The 663-nt window shown below is 59.9% G+C and overlaps 1 protein-coding gene across 1 annotated transcript in view; it reads right to left on the bottom strand.

Moving 5' to 3' along the window:
- The window catches only part of LOC104407777 (von Willebrand factor A domain-containing protein 5B1-like), a gene marked incomplete at its 5' end in the record, with an annotated part of 24,109 nt that extends 24,026 nt beyond the window's left edge, over window positions 1–83 (bottom strand). Inside the window, 1 exon segment of the mRNA XM_010017153.1 lies at window positions 50–83. Coding sequence (XP_010015455.1) covers window positions 50–83 — 34 coding nt within the window.
- Window positions 84–663: the final 580 nt, after the last annotated feature.

Below are 663 nucleotides of genomic sequence, written 5' to 3' on the forward strand. Positions count from 1 at the left end.
GGTTGGGGCTGGAGGAGCTTTAAGGTCCCTTCAACACAAACCAGGCTGGGATCCTGTGACCCACCACAGCAGACCTACAGGAACTTCTCAAGGGAAGCTCTGGGATCTGTTCTCCCCTCACCTCAAACTGCAAGCTGGAAACCAGCAGAAGAGGCACCGTGCTTCACCCCAGCGCCGCTGTGGACCCGCTGGGGTGGCAGCATGGTACCCACGACCAGAGCAGACCTACAGGAACTTCTCAAGGGAAGCTCTGGGATCTGTTCTCCCCTCACCTCAAACTGCAAGCTGGAAACCAGCAGAAGAGGCACCGTGCTTCACCCCAGCGCCGCTGTGGACCCACTGGGGTGGCAGCATGGTACCCACCACCAGAGCAGTGGCACAGATGATGCAGCACCCGGCTGAACCGTGACTGACAGCCCCGAGCAGAGGCAGGTCGTGGAGCCTGTCAGTCATCCCCTGGCCCCAGAGCCGGGTCTCAAGGACCATGATTCATGTCCCAGGCCCTGTTTCTGGAACCGTCACTCACGTCCATGGGCAGACAGCTTTCCTGACACAGGGTTTGGTTAACCCCTGCCTGGAACAGCTCTGGGCTGAGCCACAGAGGGAGGTTTTAGTCCAAACGCCCTTCAGATTTGCTGGACCTGCAGCAGCCAGCCCCGTGCT

Source organism: Nestor notabilis, unplaced genomic scaffold, assembly GCF_000696875.1.
Source record: "Nestor notabilis isolate BGI_N333 unplaced genomic scaffold, ASM69687v1 scaffold16480, whole genome shotgun sequence".
In the NCBI taxonomy this organism is placed as follows: Eukaryota; Metazoa; Chordata; class Aves; order Psittaciformes; family Psittacidae; genus Nestor; species Nestor notabilis.